The 17382-nt window shown below is 39.5% G+C and overlaps 1 protein-coding gene across 1 annotated transcript in view; it reads right to left on the minus strand.

Annotated features, from left to right (window-relative positions):
* TSPAN8 (tetraspanin 8) overlaps positions 1-11770 on the minus strand; it is a 15170-nt gene extending 3400 nt beyond the window's left edge. The window contains exons 1-6 of the mRNA XM_010173564.1: positions 11711-11770; positions 6854-6929; positions 4067-4182; positions 3359-3433; positions 3166-3273; positions 1380-1529 (exon numbers count right to left, since the gene is read on the minus strand). Coding sequence (XP_010171866.1) covers positions 1380-1529; positions 3166-3273; positions 3359-3433; positions 4067-4182; positions 6854-6929; positions 11711-11770 — 585 coding nt within the window. The remainder of the gene's footprint in view (positions 1-1379; positions 1530-3165; positions 3274-3358; positions 3434-4066; positions 4183-6853; positions 6930-11710) is intronic.
* Positions 11771-17382: the final 5612 nt, after the last annotated feature.

The raw sequence follows: 17382 nt of genomic DNA on the forward strand, positions 1-17382 counted from the left end.
AGTACTGTTCCAACACTACAACTGCCTTCCCCCCAAATAAAGTTATATCCTTTCATCATATTTCCTCCCTCACAATAAACACATGGGTCTTCTCCTTCTAGTCCTTCTAAAAAATCTCTCATTTAAGCTGACTCAGAACTGCACTGAATTTCAAATCTTTTTTCCTGGATCACAAGAGTTGAATTTTACTAGCATCTAACACCACCATGAAATCTGTGTGTTCATGTGAGCGATATCTTGCACCTGCAGTAATTTCACTGATGGCTTCTCGGGTGTCCTTTGAGGCTTTGCCTGAGGCCAAAAAGGCATTAAAATGTGGCCAAAACAGCCTCTTTGTATATATCTAATTTCCAGATTGGGTTCTGGCATCCTCTGCTTAACCAGACTGTTCTTTTGCTTGGAAACACTATTCGCTTCTGTGGGACTACGTAGGGAGGAAATTAGTGTTCAGGCAGGACCTGGGTAAGAAGCTGTGCATTTAGAAAAGTATACAACCAAAATGGACATTTGCTAAAATCTGCTTTGTGCTAGGTGCAGACGGGCAAATTTTGTACCACTAGCATTCTAAAAATGCAGCTATTTTATGCTATTTTCCACCTTTTTTTTAAATATATATTTTTCTTTGTATGCATGGAGTCCAAATTTCCATATAAGGAGACAGTTAAACCTTGAAATTAATTAATTGAGATCTCTGCTGCCCACCTACCAGTTTTTAAGTATGCTTTCTTGTTGCCTGTCACCAGACATATTTGCTTTATTAATATATCACCAAACACAAGCTTTTCAAAAGGCTGTAGCTGTAAGAAACTACACTTTGAGCATACTGCCATGAAGCCTGCAACATGTAAGGTTTCTTTCCAGCAGATTGTGCAAAATGAGTGTGGATTTTTTAATTAAAAGACTATAAAACCCCAAAGGTCTTGCATTTACTGTGTTCTTTTTTCAAAACCCCTTAGCCCTTTGAAAGCCTCTGATTCAACATGTCTACCACCAGAATAAGCCTGGGTGGGAACATAATCTTCTGAGGGAGGAATGAGAGCCAAAGGGTAGATGATGTGCTGCTCTGACCCAGAAGTGTACTGTGACTCCAAAGCCATAATAGTTTTCACCCGTAGTAACCATGCAGACTGCTGAGGTTTTAAGGGTGCTGCACTGCACAGCTAAAATAGAGTCATCCCAGGAAGAGGAATCAGCAGTGTATTTCATGTATACACAGTAATTTCATAACACATGGCATGCGGGAAATTCTGGCTCATAAAGAGAAGACAAAACTTTGCCTTTTTGGAAAGAGACAGAGCTGCTGACTATGCCAGCCACCAAAGACAAACTTGGGTTAAAACCTCTTTTTGGAAAGAAGAGGACATTTATATTTTTCTTACCGTTTTATAAACATATCTGCCTTGAAAGAAGGTGCAGAGGTCGGTTGATGGGTTCTTTAGTTCACATTCACAGATTTTATTGCTACCAAGAAGAGTATTAAAATTTTTTCCCCAATCTTCCGGTCCATTCAGCAAACCACAGCACTGGTTCTGTAAGACAGGAGGAAATGGGGAGATGAGGAAAAAAGTGGTGATTTGCAGTTCAAGGACATAGGGGAAGAAGCTGGCAGGAACAATGAAGGAGAAATGTCCTCTTATCTTTTCCCATGTGGAAGTTTTCCCAAACTGGGATGCCTCAAACACCCTTAACATCTCTAAGATTTTCAGTATATAATGCTCAAAAAATATTAATGTACTATAAAGGTAGTAATTGTCAGTGCCAGAGTGGAACTGGAACATGAAACAATGCTGGGTATAGTATTTTTTGAGAATCAAGTCTTCTTTCTGCAGGTTTTACTTGCAGAAGCTAAGTAAAAGCTCCAGTAACATCCACATTCCACATCTTGAAAAGTCAGGGTGAAAATGTAAAATTCAGGCACACAAAACTTTGAAATCTAGAAAAATAACCACCTTGAATGATGGTTAGCCGTTTAAATTAGAAATGGACTGAGGAGGCGAGGGGTCCATTTGGGATTTGTGAAACCTACGACCAGGTGCAATTTCACTTCATGTTCCACTTTATTCAAGCCACTAAAGCTCAGGGGTGCAGATTTGGGTTTGAGGTCCTCCCCCTTTTAAAAAGCAGCTGGAAATGTTCACATAATTTTTTATAAAAGCAAAGGCTGTGGGACGTAATAAAGCAATCCTGGTCTATTTAAAAATTAATACAGTAATTACAGGATTTTTCATTTTGCTCACCCTTCAGCTATCTCTCCAGGGAGATGCTTGTTATATGAGAAGGAATAAGCTGGCTCAGAAGCAGAGGACAGGGCTGGAGGTGGAATGGGGAAGGAGAAGCAAAACAAATATAAGCCACCCAAATATTGTGTCTTGCTTCCTTTTCTATCACATTAGCAGCCTTTAAAAATATAGGAATTCTTTATGCCTACCCATCAAAGTCATCACAGCACTAAAAAAAAACACCCCCAAAACCTCCACAAACCAGCTGTCACTCTGTCAATGTATAGACAGGTACTAGTGGGGGGAGAGGGCAGGGGTCTATACCATCAATTATATCAGTGAAATTCAAGGGTATTCTCTGTGTGATGCCCAGGAGCAAGCTGGCATTGAGTGTCCACCTTCTGGGGTACTGCAGGTGGGGGAAGTCAGGATACGTATAAGCACAGTGAAAACAAACCTCCCTTTTATCATATTTTCTTCCCTCTTTTTATACAGTAAAGTATTTAATGACTTCATAGCAATAAGATATTCCAAATTAAATACACTCTGAAGTTTTCCTTATCCCTGGGGTAATCTTCTCTTTAGAGTACTGGATAGTTGTTAGCTGGGATGCAGTGGAATGATGTCCCTTCAGAAGGGAAAGCCAGGCAACCTTCTCATGAAAGAACTTAGCTAATTGTCAGTCTCACTTGCATGTTGTGTGTCTTTGCTCCATTGCTCTCATAACCACTATTGCACAAAGAAATCATCACAGAAAGTTCACGTCATTTCAAGAGAGCAGAAGCCCCTTGCGTAGTGTTTTAACCTGCATTTAAGTCAGACCCTTTCCCGTCCCCAGGGAATGAAATTCAAATCTATGGCAGAGTAGCCATAAAATGAAACACAGACAAATGCTAGAAATGGAACAGATAGCAACAATCCCAGCCCTTCATTACACTTAAATTACCTTTCTCTCAAACTTCTGGAACTTCTCTTGAAATACTTTAGATTCTTCTGTAGAGCTTTGCAATAAATTCACTCTCGTCAAAAGAGTCTTGTCAAGAGATGCTTCAATCTGCAAGTCCAAATATTTTATTAGTTTTTGGGATAGAAACAAAACTCTGTGAAGACATAAATGAAAATGCAGAATAACACTGTACCTGAGATCTGTATACTGCTCCTAAAATACCTCCGGTGATCTGAAGGATCAGGATCAGAAGCAGCCCAATAAAAAACTAGGAAGAAAACAAAAGGGGGAGAAAACATTTTGACCAAGGTGACATAATTTCTTCTTCTAAGTGAATATTAAGCTTTCATGTGCTTGAATAACCATGTAGGTAGAATGAACTGAAGTTCCAGTCAGAGCTGCTCTAGTTATTCCTTCTTTGGCCATGAGAAAAGAGGGTGTTCAAGAAAGTGTGCTCAACTAGTGACCAAAACAAGGTGCACACCAGAGTAGTGGCATGATGGGTAGTGTGCAGGTGAGAGGTATTGGTCAGGAGGACAGGGAGAACGTTCTAAGAGGACCAGCAAAGGGAGCAACTGGAAATTTATGAAATTAAATGGGATAGGTAGTAGGGAAGGGCTGTTGGAGGGAACTTTGGGGATGGTTGGATGGGAAAAAGTTAGTGATGTGCTCAGGCATCTCTGGACCCTGTCTTTTTGTTGTAGAGAGCATCCATATTTTTTCCTTCACTAGAATTCAGAAAGACCTCAAGCACAAGGTAAGCAGTGAAAACACAGGATCACAATCAAGCATTTGGTTAAACAAAAAGGCCTCTATCTTCATTTGATACTACTTGCAAGGATCTTATCCATCAAGTGCAGCTGTGGCCTGTTAAAGGTAGTCAAATGTTTTTCTTTCCTACCAATAGCAGCATACAGCGACTCTCCTTTATGGCACCACAGCAACCCAGAAACCCAAGGACCATAATGATGGAGCCCACGGCTATCAGCAGATCAACCCCTGCAAACAGGCTGCTGTCTATCTCCAGCTCCTGAAAAGAGAGGGGAAAAAAATCTTTCAGCTACAAGAAGCTCCTCCTAAAAACATCCGTATCCCTCAAAACAAGAAAATTATTTCATAACTGATAAATATACTGATTAGCAACCATGGCAAAATTCTGATCCATAAATAAACAAACTTCTAGTGCCCCGTTAAATGTTTTGTTGGGGAGTTCAGTAGAATCTGGCTTTTCACAGTCTTTGTCTCTGGACAAGGTGGAAGTCAACTTTACAGAATAAATTAAGAGCTTCTGTGTTTAAAGTGGCTTTCAGTTAGTTTTCAGTCAAGGAATCTTTGCTTTTTACTAGAAGTAGTAAAACTGATTATCTCGACATCTCTCCTACATTAACCAAGTGTTGAAGAAACAAAACCTCTGTTTAGTTTCTTTAAAAAGGCTGTTCCTGAGAGAACACTTCTCAAAGAGGTGCTGGATATACTAGAGAAATAATTAGATGTGTTTTCCAAAGCAGCTTTGTTTTTCTTTTTCTTTTTTTTTTTAGGCATGATCTCTAATATTACCCTCGGAGATGAGGGCTATATTCTGATGTGTGGGACATTCAGCTAAACAATTCATATTCCTCAATATTATTAAATATCAAATTATTCAGCTCCCACAGGATTGACTAAGGCCTAAGGCCAAAATAGAGACAAATGTTCAAAAAATATTTTCCAATGTGGCTGGTGCCAGGATTGGCAAAAATGTCTGGAAGTTGTCACATTTATCTTCTGATGGAAAGTGCAAAGGTATATAGACAAATATAATTTGAAGAACATGTTGTTCTTTCCCCTTCCAAGTTGGACTGAACCTCCTGTTATTTACTCTTAGAAAGCTCTGCTCATCTACAGCCAAATCCTTATGGTCTGTTCAATTATTACTCAGGCAAAACACACATTGGTTTTGAATGGGAACTTTGCCTGCATCGAGGCAAAAATGTAAGAAAATGCTTTCAGTTTTGGTCCTTACTCTTAATTCAGAGTTTTTGGGGAGTACTAAGTGTCACTTCAGTAAACTAGTTTGAGATACACTTAAGTATGCTTTTATGAATAGGAAATCACTCAAAAATTAAGAAAGGATAATAGTGGTTATTTTTTTCCAAGCTCCATTGTACCATCTGAGCTCTCATACTACAGACAGTGAACTAGCAAGCATGGCAATTTTAGTTTCTTCTAAAATGTTGATTGAGGAGTGAAAGTTGTCACTCTTCCACAGCACTGCTCTCCACCATAACCTAATTTACCCCATGGCACAACATCATAATGAGCTGAGTTCTGTTGCATCCATCCTCTGCCAGACATGAAATGTCTGGGATCAGCTAAGGGCAACAGCATCATCAACCAAATGGCAAGAAATATATAAAGCTACCTTCTTATCTCCACCATATTTTTTATTTCAAAATGGCAAAATACTGTCTTAAAAATTATTGTTCTTAACTGATAGACTGTGGCAGAGCAGCAGAGGAGTGATGTGAAGATTTGCAACTTAATCTATACTAAAGGCTCAATCTGAAAGTTGAAAAAATGCTTCCATGTCACACCTGGACGTTTTTTCACTTCTATGGCCAGAAAGCCTTTTTGGAAATAGAAGCATGCAAAATAAATTTTCAGATTCATTTGCATCTGTGTGGCCCAAATTCACAAGAAGAAGTACACTGCTTAAAACTTAGAGTCAGATTGTTCTTTCTGTTAGTGTAACAAAGCATCAACATACAAAGATTGTGCAGCGCCTTTCAGAGAAGCATCCACAAGCTCTTGAACCAGCTTCACTCAAGGGTGATGGAAAACATGCTGCAAGTGAGAAGCCAGTGCCACTGGGAGAATGTTTGGCAAAAGGTTTTCAGGGCCCACAGGGCCAAAGGGCCTTTGCGCCAACAGGACCAGCCTCTGTTACGTGTCTGCAAGTCAAGGAATCTTCAAAATTGTATTTTCCCTAACTTTGCAGAAAAGCAAAGTTAAAAAGTCTGAAGTAATTTGACAATCTAGACAGAATCCAGGAGAGGAACTCAGGGACTTTCTTCTCCCCTCCAGGAGGTCTATTAGGACATTTTAAGCCTACATAAAGATTTTTGGGACTCTAAAACATTTTCTATATAAATATTAGGGAAAAAAGATAAGGTGTTTTTAAGGACCCACTGAAATAGAAGAGAAAAATCCTTGCTCCCTTTCAAAGTTGCAGTTACTAGGGAAATAAGAATGGTATTCTTGAAGACAGTGAGAAAAACAGAAATATTCCCTACAAACATATGGCAGTAACCCTAGGAATATATATGACTATAGTATTCTAATAGTGAAAGACATTGAAAAGTCTAGGAGGTGCATGGCTACTCTTTATTCTCTCTAACACTGAAATCAATAACAAAACTATCATTAGTTTTCATTAGAGGAGAGAGAAGCACATTTTCCAACAGAAATCAGCGTGCATCTGCAAGAACCTACATTAATAACACTAGAAGACACTTCGTGTAGTCATATGCTGAGCTTTCGTCAATCACTTTATCTGACTGCCATCTTGTTTAATCTTAAATATCATAAAATGCATTAATACTTACCCACATAAACAACATCAACAAAAGCATAACAAATTTGTGAAAATGAAGTTGGGAAAAGAAAGTATATGCAGTAGCATCCACATTTCACATGGTTCTGGTATGACTGCATACGTTTACCTGCTGAGCATCTTTGCTAACACGTATCCATATAGAGACTCCCAAAATAACGGAACCACACACCTGCCGGAGAAAATAAAGAAATCTTAGAAAGATCAGCAATTTTAGACTAAGGCTCAGCATCCAAATTGCACCAGATGCTGGCCAAAATTCTGCAATAATTTATTTGGTAAAGTGAAAGAAACATTAATTGCTGGAGCATAGAATATTGATTCATATCCAGGAAACTTCATAAGGGTAGTTAAATCTTCAGTTATGCACCAAATCCCTGATGTTTCTACCTCAGAGAACTCTGCATTTCCCTGATGATTTATATATGCGGTTGGGAAGCACACAGAAATTCTGTCAGATGAGAGAGGAATATAAATTGTTACAGTATGTACATTACATGACTGTAAAGAACATCGTTTCTTCTGTAATAGAAACACATGAGATTTGTTAAGGGATGTTTGTATAAATGTTGTTTCTGGAATTATTCAGGACACATATCTAGAGACATATTCTCTATTATAAAACTAACAGGAAAAGTTCTAAATAAAGTCTTTATGCTGTTTCTATTGCAACAATACCTAGCCATCTCCAGTTCTTAGAATATTCCTCCTATAAAATGCCTATAGTTATGATTTCCACTACATTTTTACAGAAAACCACCATACTCGGTTGTGTACATGTGAAAGTTAGACTGGAATGACTTAATTTAAGATGTTGAGGTCAGGGTGGATAATCCTAGGTCCAGACACATTCCCTAACCACTAGTCGCCCTGCTATTTCATTGATTGATGAGGTACTGTTCCACTATGCACCAGTCACTTTTTCCTAACCTTGTCTATGATCATTCTTACACAGATTTTCTCTTTATTAAGTGTTGGAGACAGATAATTAAGAGGCTATTCTGGTGCAAGGATCGTGCCTACTGAGATGACTGGTAGGAAAGAAAGATCACTGAGGACCAGAAAGATCACTGACGATCAAAACTAGTCAGATTCATAATTATCTTCCTGTACATCATGAATACTCAAGTCACAAAAGACCCTGAAATGTTGCTGTGAGCTTCCTGTGAAGTCTGGGACTATTCCTAACCTTTTTAAATTAAACGAGCTATTTTTATATGTTTTAGATAATTTTTCTTAAAAAATACTTTCCCCCAGACAGGTTTCATATAATATTGGGCATCAAAGACCATAATGACTTTAGCAGATTATTTAATATGGAGCAGAGCCAGGACACAGACATGAGTACCACACATTTCCCTGCTATAAGTAAAGCTCGTGTAAGTACGTTTTAAACATGAAAAGGAAAATTGTACCATCGATGACAGCTATATCATGTTATCAAATTTAACTAGAACTCCCCACTGAAACCTTCTTAATCATACTGAATCAGCCTAGACACTGATGTTTTCATACGACTCTATATTCAGGTTCTGTTCAGCAGCACTATGTGAGCCATGTGGCTATGCAGCAGACAACATGGGCTCACTAATGTGAAAATTCCCCCTAAAGCAGCTATTGCTACAAAACCAACAGAATTTGGCCCACTGCCTTATTTGTTGTATAGGACCACTCACAAAAATAAAGCATAATAGTAAAAGTAGATATAGCTGAATGTACATGGACTTACCAATCAGATTGTAATGCTACAATATTGATTCCTTTCATTCAAAAAGGAAACATCATTTATAAAATTTTTAGTAAGATGTATATATTTTAATTATTAAAAGATAATTGGTTTAGGCTGATAAAAACTGCTCCATTTCAGTAATTTTTTTTTCTGTTTATTTTCATAAAATACAAAGTGAACAAGACCACACAAATAAAAGTTTTGAAATAACAAATCTAAATAGTCTGTTCCCAAAGAGTCCAAGTAGAACATTTCAATTTTGCTGGAATACTCCATCCTAATTATAATTTTTCTTAAAATAAAATTTTGACTAAAAAACCTTTCATTTCAGGTAATTTAATTTTTAATAAACCAGTATTTTCCAACAGAATAAAAAGAACTTCTTTGAAAAGGTCCTCGCCCATTTTCCCAAAACTAGATGTCTGCCATAGTTTTGCTTCAACCTTTGACCAAGAATCAGTGACCTTGTCATGGTCTCATAGACTGACAAGGAACAGGACTATTGTCCCTCAAATTCAATCAATCCTTCTCAAGCCCTTCAGTCTTGGTGTGATGAAGAAATACAGCCTAGTTAAATTAATATCACCTCAGATGAGCCTGCCGTGACTCTGGACCAGCAGTATATCAAGACTCTACAATTCTCAAATATGGGAATATCAAACCTACTGGCACACATTTTTTAAGCAAGCAGCTTAAGGATATCAAGAGGAGCTTTCTACATGGTTGCTCCTGTTCAGGAAAATATTTGACTGGAATACTTCCTTGAGATACTTGAAATTAACAGTGCCATGAAGGTCCTACAGAGAATGCGGTCTATGGCTCAGGTTGCTTTCACAGATCGAGATGTTCAGATGTAAGGTATGGAGAAGGGGCCATTTTGGTTGTAGATTGGACTGCAATTTTAATATCAACAACTGATCAAAGATTACTCTGTCACTAATCAGGCTGCCTCAAACTAGGATCAGACATCAATTTTTAGTGCAAAAAAAGGTAATTCTACAATTTGGTGTGATGTGGAGTAGAAAAAGCTGACAGAATGAAGGCAGTAGGTGAGACTGGATATCCTGCAAACTCTGAAGAAGGGAAAGAAGAAAAATCTGACCTACATGTCAGGTTTAATGCACAAAACTGATTTAAGGATTAATTTAAGCACTGTTAAAAGCTCCATACAGGCACCCAACTCTAAAGCATAGGTCTTCAAAAACCCACACTCAGCTTACTTTCACCAAATTGGGAGGATGCAAAACTCTGTGGACATGCTGGAGCCCAGCATGGGGCTCATGGAGCTGCAGATTCCCAGGGGACAGACATTATGTAATGAAGCCAAAGCCACTTTGCAGAGCTAGTTTAGACTATTCCAGCGCTTACACACTTAGTGTTATGCTGTAAGAGCTGCTTAGAAAAAGGGGTCAGAAGGCTGGAAAGCCCATTCCTGAGTGCCATGAGAAGGGACACTCCCAGAGAGATTGCAAAGGGCTTAAAATGAAAGTGCACCAGGTAAACACACAGCTGTTGCTCTTATCTAGTTAAAGTCACCTTCATTTCCCAATATCAGTTTAATTTTCCACTTGCCAACTGCCTTGTGCACCAGGGAAAGTAGGTGTGGGACCAGTGGCTGTAAAGACATCACAGTTCCCAGTACTTTACTGCAGGAATTTAATGATTTCCAGGAATTAGAGACAGGAATGTGAATCAAAGAATTTAGCTTCATTGTACTGTATCAGCTTATATTCCTGTTTGTACCATGTCTGTTCTTCCCTGTCTTGCTAGTGCTAAAGCCCTTCCTTAAAATACATAATTATAACTGCATTCCTGTCCTCCTCTGTCCCATCCAGGCAGTCACATGCACAGCAAATGCTCTCAGCATATTCTTTCCTAAAATAGAGTATGGATTTCCCTACCTTTGGCATAAAGATAGGTTTGCCATGACTGCTTGTTTCCTGAGCTTTCAAGACACCCCCAGAACTGCATCCTGTGTTTTTTCCTAGGAAACCCATTATGTCACTGGAGGCTTAGGCATGGGGCATTATTCACGTGTTCATTCCAGAAGTAGTTTGGAGCTTTTCTCATGCTAGTCTGAGACATTTGCCTATGTTTTAGCTTACAGTAAATACAGATGAATGTGAACAGGAAAAACTTCCTGAGGGGCAGGAATTCCAAGTCAGAAACTTACGGACTCTTTTAAGTACTGTTGCAGAAAAACTTCCAACGCAGATGTCAAATGTCTTCAATCTGCCTTGATGGAGGTGGAGGAAGAAGAGGGAGGAGGCAGTCCAAACCATCACTGGCCTGTTAGGAATTTCTTTGTGAGGTTCACAAGCGATCAGAGAATTTTGCTAATTCTTCTTATTTTGGCTAGCCACAAATTTTCTGGGACTACTGTTTTTGGTCCCTTTTGAATGGTATCACCTTTTCACTTGAAAAAACTCCCTTGACGCAAAGCCCATAATGAGTCTAGTAGTTCCGCTTCTGGTTTCGGTGAACCTCTGGTGAACCTGACAAATCTCTGTCAGTAAAGCTGACAGGGAGGTTGAACCATAAGAGAAATTTTCTTTAACTCAAGCCTTTCCAGTGTTTCCAAGACCTGAAATTCTTACAAACCAACTGAGATGTGATAACTAGACAAATACGGTTCAAACACTTGGAAACCTGCTGCTGCCCTGTGCTGTATCTGCCTTGATACAGCTATTGGCAGTACTGCCAGCCCTTTCCATTTTACATACATTTACTATCCACCATCAGAAACTAATTATGACACTGAATGTAAAGCAAAGAACCGCAAAGAAGGGTATGAAAATAATTTATCAATTATGAGGCTAAAAATACAAGTGAATTTGCTGTATCTTCTGTTGCAGCTACATTTTTCAGGATTGTGCCATTGGGATGCAAGCAGTAGACAGTAAAAGCAAGAGAATGATGCATTGTGACTGGGGAGTCTGTTACCATCTGACTGAAATGGGTGATGTCCCTTGATATGAGGGACACGATATGGCCAGGGGGACAGATTCATGGCTGATCTACTTTTGAATGTGGAAGGAAAGCTATTTTGAAGGAAAAAGGCAAAGGAAAGGACAAAAGTTAAACATATTCTAGCCTCTCTGATTTAGAATCATACTCTGGTTCCACTTATGCTCTATTTTCTTTACAGTTCCTTCAACTACAGTGTTCAGATAATGTTGAACACATTTCATGCAGCACTAGTAATAATTTAAACACCAACTTACCCAAAATAAGAAGTTGAAGATAAACATGGAATACTTCATGCAACTGCTTACACCCGCCATTTTCAACAAGCTGAGACAAAAACGAGCACTACAGAAGAAGCTTTCCTAAGAGTTTGGCCTCAGTATAAAAGTTGTTTCTGCGTCTTCAGGAAACCTTACAAACCACGTCAAATAGACCGTGCTCTGCTACTGAAAGCAAAAATTGTGACCAAGGCATCGACAATTATTTAAATAGTTCCTATACCACAGGTAAATATTAACCAGAGCACTGGGGAAGCACTACCAGGTGTTATCACCAAGTCTCCAGACTCTTATTGCGTCTTTGTGATTTGTACTTTTCTATGGTCCTATTAGTCTTGTCCTATGCCTCAAAAGCAAATAGGTACTGCAGCAATAGTCATAGTTTGAAGAGAAAGGGAAATGAGCGTTAAAATATTTTACAGACCTACTTTTAAGAGGTGGAAATGATCACATTTCTTAATACTTTTAAGTTACAGGGTTTATGCTTTCATTGCCCACTGATCATTGACAGCATTAATTCGGTCATTTTCACCCTCCCACTCCAAACGTTCAACCAGCATAAAGGAATGGGTCTGTGTTATCCCAGCAGAGGAGGGTTAAGGAATCTACCATCATTTTCTCCCTCCTGGTGTCTACCTCAGGTCCTTTTCCTCTTCCTCACCAAATCAGGACCCTGGGAACCTGAGCACTCTGATACACAAAACATCCTACTGTGCAGGTTTCCAAAAGTGTCGTGAACCCCAGCACAGCAATCATGGTTCTAGCATCAGATGCAGGATACCACTCAGCAACAGGAGCTAGCTTCATGCCAGAAGACAAGGCAATAAACCTCTTTCTTTATGTTTTGTTTGTTTCCTTTTGTGTTCCTCAAACTAGGAATCCTGAGGAGAAAATAAAGGTATCATTGCTCTTTTTTTTCTATCAGCCCATTTTCTAGAGAAGCCTTGTATAGCAGTCCTTGGAAAGATGAGGGTCAGGCAAAGGTTCCTCTGAGTTCATGATAAAAAAAGAATCTTTATTTTGCAGGTAAGCACAAAAGATTCAAACATGAGAGATTAAAGGCATGCTAGACTGAATTGATTTATGAAGCCCCCTTGGCCAAAGCCCATGTTTCAGTCATCACTGTCAGTTCACATTCTTCATTTTTGCTGTCTGTATTTGAAAAAAAAAAAGAAAAGTGTTAGTATATTACACACCTGTAGATGGTGACAAAAAGATGTAACTTAGAGCCTGGCTTTTTTAGGATCCACAAAAAAACCCATCTACTCTATATTGAAAACAACGTCCTCTAGCTGCTCTCTAAAACAGCTTTTAATGAGGATATGATGTTGTAAACTTTCCATTCATTTTCACTAATTATTTTTAAACAGACAGAATCATGCCCATTTTTATGAGTGGCTCTATACCTGCCTTTGACTTTCTGGGCTCCCTTCTGGAGTATTACTATAATTTCTGTCTCCAGATCAGCCTCCTGACTAACTTATTTCACAATATCCACCCTGAATCTGAGAATGTTCCTAAAAATAATTACGCTCATGAAATACAGATTTTGTAAGGATTCAGAGAAACAACTGTGTGGTATGGTTTAGATCTAAAGCACTCAACAAATAAGTAAGTTGAGAAATGTGGGTGTCTTTATGGAGGGATGCCATAGCCACAGATGAATCATGAGAAAAGTTTAAAGGGCCAAATAAAATTGTAAGAAAAGGGCCATGAAGGGTACTAAGACAATCACAGATGACACAGGATTTGAAGAGATAAATCTGCAATCGGACCATGTAATTGCAGTAAACTAAGTTTATTATAAGTGGAGTTCAGAAACAGCATTTTTTACCAAAAACTACACAGCTATAAATCTTCACGCGCGGTAGATACTCATTGAAGAAGGCTTGAGTGCAGCACTGTTGTCTGTGAGATGCTTAGCCCAGGCATTCAGTCAGACATGTCTGAGGGAAACTGTAGGACAGTAATAATATAGGAAGCAAGTGTGAGCACTCATACACCAGCCCTTCGGAAAAGGCTGGCGTGCAAGGATCTTTCACATGCAAGAGAGTCACTCCCTCTTCGCCTCCCCACCTTTCTTCCCAGCACTCTCAGATTTTGGGCAGGTAGGGGTCTGCACCAGCAATGCCCCGCGTGACTCCCACAGTGGCACACAGTCCCGGGCTGTCAGAGGACCCCAGACCTGTCCAGGGACAGAGAGCTCCACAGCATCCCTGGCCCTTTCCCCAGCCCCCACCCTCAGGAGGGGTAAGACCAGCACAGCTGAGTTTCTTGTCCAGTCTAGGAAATTCAAGCAGCTAAAGATAGATATGATTGAGATCTGAAACCTGTTTTCTTTACACTTTTATACTTATGACTGCGAATGTGGAAGAAATCTTCCAGAATTTCTAGGGGGATTTTTTAATCTTTTTTTTTTTTAAAATGTGCCTATTGAACATTAGCCACAAGCAAGTTCTGGTAAGATCCCAGTTCTGCCTAAGCCTTGAAGAATCTACCTGCATTTTGTATGTTTACTGACCTCTTTGGAAAAAGCAAAAATAGGCTTTTGTAGGACCTGATAGATGCTTCTTTTCTAAGACAGCCAAAACAAAATAATTTCAAAGTTAAATACATTTCCTAGTGGGTTTACAGCATGCTAAATTTGACTGCTGAATAGAAACTCAGTATCTGTATTTGCTACAATTCCATGTTTCGTACCTATATTTAATCGTATCCAAAGTAAAAATATATCATCTAAGTTTAAAAGCAAGCAAGCAGTTTCCATTAAGTGACAGATTTTCAGGTTAAATCTTCTGTATGAGTTGGTGATTTCTTATCTCCTGGCTGCACAGTCCTTTTTTGTATGTCTCGGAGAAGGGGAAAGCCACAATTATGGCAAAGATTACGTTTGCAGTTGTACCTACAAGTATGAAGGTCATGCAGATAATTTCAGAGGCTTATGAATGACAGCAATGGCATGAGCATTTTTGCTGCTATTTGACTGCATGTGAAATTGCTCCCATTACCCTTCCACTAGAAGTTGATATGATCAGCTATGCCCTACCGATGATAAAGCTTGTGCCACAAACTTCTCGAAAGCTTCTCCCAGTAAAGACATTGTAAAACCCTGTTCACTTACTGCTCCACCTTACAGATTAGAAGAGGAGGATTATCAGGGCACAGCCTGGGTGCAGCGCAGGGTAGGAGCCTATGACAGAGCACACACAGCTCCCCACCACAACAGTGAAGCTATGACAACATGCTGACTTTGCCTGCTGTGTCACACAAGAAACCAGAGGGGGGAAGACATGATTTGGCAGAAAAAAATGCCAGTATATCTATAATGGACCTGGAGTAAAGCATCTCCCCTTTGACACTTCCCAAGCAGCTACAGTTGGTTTTACAATGCTTTCATCTGCCTTCTCCTCTGGGCCCTTCCTCACTTTGAGTTTTTTTTTCTTTTTGTACAACTTCAATTTCCCCTTGTGAGGTGCCTCTCCATGGTTAGGCTGTGACCAAAGCCCGTATCAGATGATTCACTGTATAGCCAGTCATACCTTCAGCTCTGGACTTGAAAAACTGGTTTCTCCTGAGTAGCAGTGAGCTCCTTGAACAGTAGGATATGGATAGTGGATAATAAAAGTTATAATAAAAGTTTTTTGACATCATGATTTCTGCTCAGTGCAGTGACAAATGTACAACAGAGAAGACAGGTAAGAACTATAATCAGCATGGAGCTTGCAACCTCAAAGAGATCAGTAGTTATCTGGATCTGCTGAATCAGTAGGGACAGCACATATAAGCTGTGCAGAAACAGATCTCAAGCTGTCACAGCACTCATCCTTCAGCCTAAGGGGTACTTCACCTCTTGCAACCTCACCTTTTGCCCTGAGGTCTCGCCTCAATACAAGTTTCTGCATTTCCTAATTAAACTCCTGTCTAAACAGTAGTGCAAAGTAGAAGAGCTTTATATTTTTTCATAATAAATTGCTCATCCCTGATGCCAGGTGAAACAAATGCTGTGTGCCATCAGCCTTGACGGCATTTTGACACTCTTCTAAATGACGAATGCTACTCAAAGAGGACATGTTTGCAGTTCAAACAGTAGGACAAACACCTTCAGATCAGTGGGAAATGGGAACGTCTGGTTTTGTCCTTGAAGGTATTTGCAACACTGGGTCTGACTGAGATTGCCATCAGTCTACTACACTTCATGTCTTGGGTTTAGCCTTAGCAAATAGATTTTACTGCAATACCATAATAGCCAGTAATAATTCAGTTGTCAAACTGAAGTATACTCCCATGTCTGACTCTTAGCAAAGTACTACAGTGTTCCAGTTACAGTTCTTATTTAAGGAGAATCATTTTGCATTGGAATATTTGTGGCACTGACATGGCTGCTGAGTTTATACTCAGCTCCCAGAGTCAAACAATTACAAGATTTTAAAATATCCTTTCATCTAGGCCTTGAGATGAAGGGTGAGAGTGGAAAATGACAAAAATATACCTGAAAACTCCAAAGGCTGAATAAAAAGTAGAAGAAAGAAGATAGCAGTATTATATTGAAACTTACGAGTCTTACACCATTTTCATGATTTTGGGTAGCTGAACTGTGACTGACAATACTATAAGTGGATAAACACTTTGCAAATTTCTATGCCTCACATGGCTTAGATAGCTATGACTGAGTCCAAGGCTGATACTGCAATTGACCACATGAAAAAGAATGAGAGCATTTTCAACTAGTGTTAGGCATGTATATGGCTGGCTAATTCAGATGTCTGGGGTGCTTTTACAGGTTCTGCAGAGTAATGAGGGCTGCTAGGGAGTGATCTAGCATATCCTAAAATAGGCATGACAATGGGCCAGGTGAACTGTGCTCTTAAACTGCCTGTTTCTTTTCACTGACCAAAAAGTGAGCCCAGGAAACTGAAGTTGTATGAGATGGAGCCCACCCAAGAGCTTCCTCGACGAGACAGCATCTCCGTTTCACAGCAGATCCCTTCTGCTCTTATAGTGTTCTAAAGGAATAATTTGTTTATTTCCCTTTTAGGACTTCTTTACTCTGTTAGAGCGATGCAAAAAATGGAGGGGAAAAAAAATTAAATTAAGGTCTGGTCTTAGTATTTAATACCGAGGGCACATCTGCACAGTTTTTGCCATGAGATGTCTTTGCTCTGACCCAACCCAAACCTGGGTAGCTGCTGTAGCATGATGTGCAGCCCATAGCAGCAAGCCCAGTCTCTCAGAGACACTGATTTGTTGCAGTTTAGCAGTGCACTGAACCCAGCATCAACCCAGTTCCACCTCAGAGCAAGATAGAATCCACACAGAAAACAGTCCCATGTGGTTCCTCAGTGCCAGATATTGCTACTGACTTCTCTTCTTTCTTTTCCTCCCTCCTACCACACCCTGAACTGTTACAAGGATGAACAAACTTGTGTCTCAGAGCAGTATCTGGAATCTCTGTTTTCTATGGGCTATATAACTGAACTGGGCTTCTGTTAGTGTCATACTGAGAACTGATTTCTTGCCTGTTAGGGCTTTTACTTTCATTTTGAAATAGTAAGTGTTTGTAGCCATTAACCATGTAAACCCTTCTTTCATGATGACTGTGTTCCTCTCCACTCCTGCCAATGAAAATATAAACTCTATATAAAAGATACAGC

The sequence above is a fragment of the Antrostomus carolinensis genome, unplaced genomic scaffold, assembly GCF_000700745.2.
Source record: "Antrostomus carolinensis isolate BGI_N321 unplaced genomic scaffold, ASM70074v2 scaffold21008, whole genome shotgun sequence".
Lineage (NCBI taxonomy): Eukaryota > Metazoa > Chordata > Aves > Caprimulgiformes > Caprimulgidae > Antrostomus > Antrostomus carolinensis.